At 46.3% G+C, this 3,863-nt stretch overlaps 1 protein-coding gene across 1 annotated transcript; it reads right to left on the reverse strand.

Moving 5' to 3' along the window:
• Positions 1 to 571: 571 nt before the first annotated feature.
• On the reverse strand, positions 572 to 3,101 carry MELLADRAFT_105780 (uncharacterized protein; the record flags this gene model as incomplete). Its single annotated transcript, XM_007409373.1, has 7 exons — positions 572 to 1,057; positions 1,113 to 1,261; positions 1,321 to 1,758; positions 1,825 to 2,004; positions 2,186 to 2,263; positions 2,329 to 2,733; positions 2,849 to 3,101. The coding sequence occupies 7 exons, from the start codon at positions 3,099 to 3,101 to the stop codon at positions 572 to 574; spliced, it is 1,989 nt and encodes a 662-aa protein (XP_007409435.1).
• Between the last annotated feature and the right edge of the window lie 762 nt (positions 3,102 to 3,863).

Here is a 3,863-nt window from a genome sequence, read left to right on the forward strand (position 1 = left end):
TGATTCAAGGTAATGTGGCGAGTAGCAGTCTACCAGGAGACCGGAGGGAACAGGATTGTCGGAAATTAGTGCGTTTGGACACTGGAGTCAAGGTCGTGGAGGGCGTCCATTAGTTGACCCACTACTTTGATTTTCCTGTTTTCTGGGCTTGGGGATACTGAGGTCTAGCCGGGCTTTATACTTGTCCAAAATTATGATGATGTTTGTCAACTCAGAGCTGCGCCAAGTTAGCTTTCTGATGTGACACGCAGTTCGTGTGTGATCGTTGTCGCGGTGTAGACAATCCTCGTGATCTGTCTCGTCATCGCTGCAAGCTTCTTGGATGATGGCTGAAAGGGGCCACAACGGCCGTTGTGAGAGTACTATACGGTCGCGAAGCTTCTTGTTCTGTTGAGAGCTGCATCAGGCTGATGGAAACTAGGGAAAATGGACGAAAGAGGAGGGGACGCACATAACTCAGCCGTGCACGTCTTTGGACTGCACTAGAAGCGCGCTTCTTTCAAGTTTCATCCCAAGCTTCTTGCTGATACCTGAATATCCGTGTTACATGAATATGTGTATTAGAAGATACTTAAAGAAATTCAGGGTGTGAGAGTGATGGTACATACCGTTTCATGAGAGATCGTACACGGGTATCCAACAATTTCTTGAGGTGTTTTCGATTTTTGGTATCAAGGGATACACCAGGATATTCGCCGCACTCGACTATCTTGATGAAGATTCTAAATGCTAAATCCCATAACCATTTGTTCTCGGGAGAAGATGGAGATTTGGAAAAGTCAGGACGAAAGTTTATCACCCCCACAGATCGCATCATAGTCCGCATGACAATGAGCTGTTGGGTTGTCGCCTTGGGATGTTGCAGCCCTTTGCCTTCCGGAAGAGGCGTTTCAGAAGTAGATTGGGTTGCTTCAGTGGCATGGGCGAAAAGATCAATGTTATCAAGGTCAATATCGATTTTCCAAGCCTTTTGGTCTTCATCAGTTGCTGGAGGGGGTAGGCTGGCTGCAGAACTGATGAGGCCTAAAAGAGTGTCAATATGTACACGCATCCAGGACTGCATAATTAATCAGCTTGGAAGATCTTTCCCCAGGGTTTTTTTGTGAACTCACCGCGGATCTTCCACCCCGTGTTTTGGTCTCAGGTGAGGAGCTTGGTTTGACGTCTGAAATTTGGCTCACGACCTCCGATAAAACGTTCAAGTCGTGGGTAACGAGTTCAAGCTTACTATTAGTGTCTGCTAGGGAATGTTTAAGTTGGTCTAAAGGTATGTGAAGCTTCAGTAATCATGGTGTGATCGGTATGTGTATCACGACTTACAATATTTTGTACGCCATTCAGGCTCATTTTTTTCTTCCTCGTAAGCACCCTGTTTGGGAGCATCAAATTGATCAACATGAGGAGATGGACTTGTCGGGGATATTGGGGAGCGAGGGTGCATGGAAGACTGTCGAGATTTGTGTGAGACAGCCGGGCTTGTTCTAGTAGACTTCGGAGGGGGGCTGTGCTTATCAGATTTTGATTCTTCAGAACCATCACCGGCGTCACTTGAAGAATTGTTGTCGTCTGATGGTTGCCAATCGTCGTCGTCTGGTGGATGCCAATCGTCGTCAGAAGATTCTGTTGGCTTGGGATTGCTTGTGGAGATGAATTTGTGGGTCGGGTTAGGGCGTGGGTGCAGGAGGCGTCGGTGTTCTAGACTAGGAAGTTTGTCTTGTATGATATCTGCAGTAGATTTTGAAAAGTGTGACAATCCGGCTAGTTGATGTAAAGTGTCAATCAAGAATACACTGATTCCACCTAACACGGTCTGAAACTACTAACTAGGCTGTGCAGTTGAACTGCGTTCAGGAGAATTGCTAGGTGAGGACGACTTTGCTCTTCCTTTACCCTTGTTTCTTTTTTTGCTGATCGGTGAATTGACTCCGCAAGCTGATGAGATGCTGGGTGGAAAACTTTGGCCAGTAGGAGTTGGGTATTGAATGGGGGATGATGGCCGAACATCTGCGTGTGCAAAGAGAAGTTAGGTCAGCTTACCCCATATCAACCCACAAATTATGATATTCAAAAAAAACTCTACCTGGATATTTGTCATGAGACACAGCAGGTCCAGCTGATCCGGAGCAGGTCATGCGTACACATTTGAGTTAATACATTCATTAGAAATCAGGATTGCTTGACAAACCTCCGGATCCAGTGCCAGGAGGAGATATTGTTCGAGGTGCTTGCAGTTCAAATCGGAACAAGTGTCGGGGTATGCGAGCTATTCAAAGGTTTTGAAGACATCAGCACGGTGAGCCTTCACTGATAAATTGGAATTTGACGTACTTTTATCGCGATGCTGATTGCAGATATCGACTAGTTTGGCTTTGGTGGACGTCCTGCCATCAAAGCCTATCCCTTCAACAATCTGGATCAAGTCTGAACACTCAAGATTGTTGAAGTCGTAATCTTCTGGCGGAGATGGGTCAGTCGACAGAGGTCCTTGAGGAGTGTCCTGTGTTCCGGCTGGAGAGGCCTCGACCGTATTGGACAAGCCTTCTACACGCTTTGACCTAACTTCGTGACTCGAACAAATCCTTGGGGCTTTGGTCTTACGGACTAGCCTGGGACGCTTGGTTTCTACATACTTATCGAGGAGGTCTAACAATTGGTTTTGGGTTGCCTTGGGTCCAACTGGAACACCTGAATTTTCAAGACGGCTGGGTAGATCCTCGTTCAGTTCAGGTGGTCCTATGATGCCAGAGAAGGATAGCCATAAGTCGCCGATTGACAATTGATGGATGAGTGCTAACGACATGAATCCAGCTTCTAAAAAAGATGTCTGATTGTATCAGAAAAAACTTACCGCCCACCAAGCCGGTTGGTGGAGGCGTGCCCTTTTTGCGCTTCTGGGGCCGGGTTTTTGTACTCAAATTGCTGGAGGATGGCCCCGCCGCAGGTGGTTCACAGAAAGGCTGTGAAGTCGAAAGCTTGAGAACTGATGGAAGCACCGGCAATGCTGGCTGAAGAGATGCTGATGCGGGGTCCTCTGCAAGTGGCGCCGTGGTTTTGTTTCGCAAGCTCCGACGAGGAAGGCCCTTTTCTTTTTTTGAAGACATCTTGGGTAAATGATCATAGCGATAAAGCTGGAGAACGTGATAAAACGGACAACAATATCTAGACTCGTCTCTAAACAAATTTGGTGACTCTGAGAATGCCGGATGATGCAAAAACTGTGGATGGATGATGGATATATACTTGATTAGATTTGCACCCAAAACATCGTGCTATCCTGGCAAGAGGGAGCTACTTGGTGGAATGATCAAGTACGACCATCCATATCCTTTGTTTACTACAAGATTCGGTTTGTTTCTAAGTGATGTCCTTTAAATCCTTTATCTTTCATCTCACCACAAAATCTTTGAATCCTGTATCTTTCATCTCACCACAAAATTGAAATCAGTATCTTCGCTACAAAACCTTGGCTCACTATGCAAACTACACATGAAATGTCATATTCGAAGCCTGCTACCTCTCGTGACCTTCCATTAACCAAGTCATCAGGCAACACGAAAGAAGTGGGTACTGTTCCTTGTGAGCTACACATAGACATAAACTCCGTCATCAAAGGACACAGCGGAGATGGGTACCGTGTCTCTACTACCTTGACATATGTCAGCTCAAAGGGATCCAAACACCTGGGAACCTGATTCCACAAAGCCATCTAAGTCATGCAAATACGAGTCACTGGGGTGATCAAGTCAACCCAGTTACCTTCAGCGCGGGTCGAAAGACTTGCATGTTTTACGCAACAGAGCCCCACAACAAGCTGTAACAATCTTTGATCCAACTCACCATACACGTTTTTTGTTTGGACACAT

Source organism: Melampsora larici-populina (genome assembly GCF_000204055.1).
Source record: "Melampsora larici-populina 98AG31 unplaced genomic scaffold MELLAscaffold_15, whole genome shotgun sequence".
Lineage (NCBI taxonomy): Eukaryota > Fungi > Basidiomycota > Pucciniomycetes > Pucciniales > Melampsoraceae > Melampsora > Melampsora laricis-populina.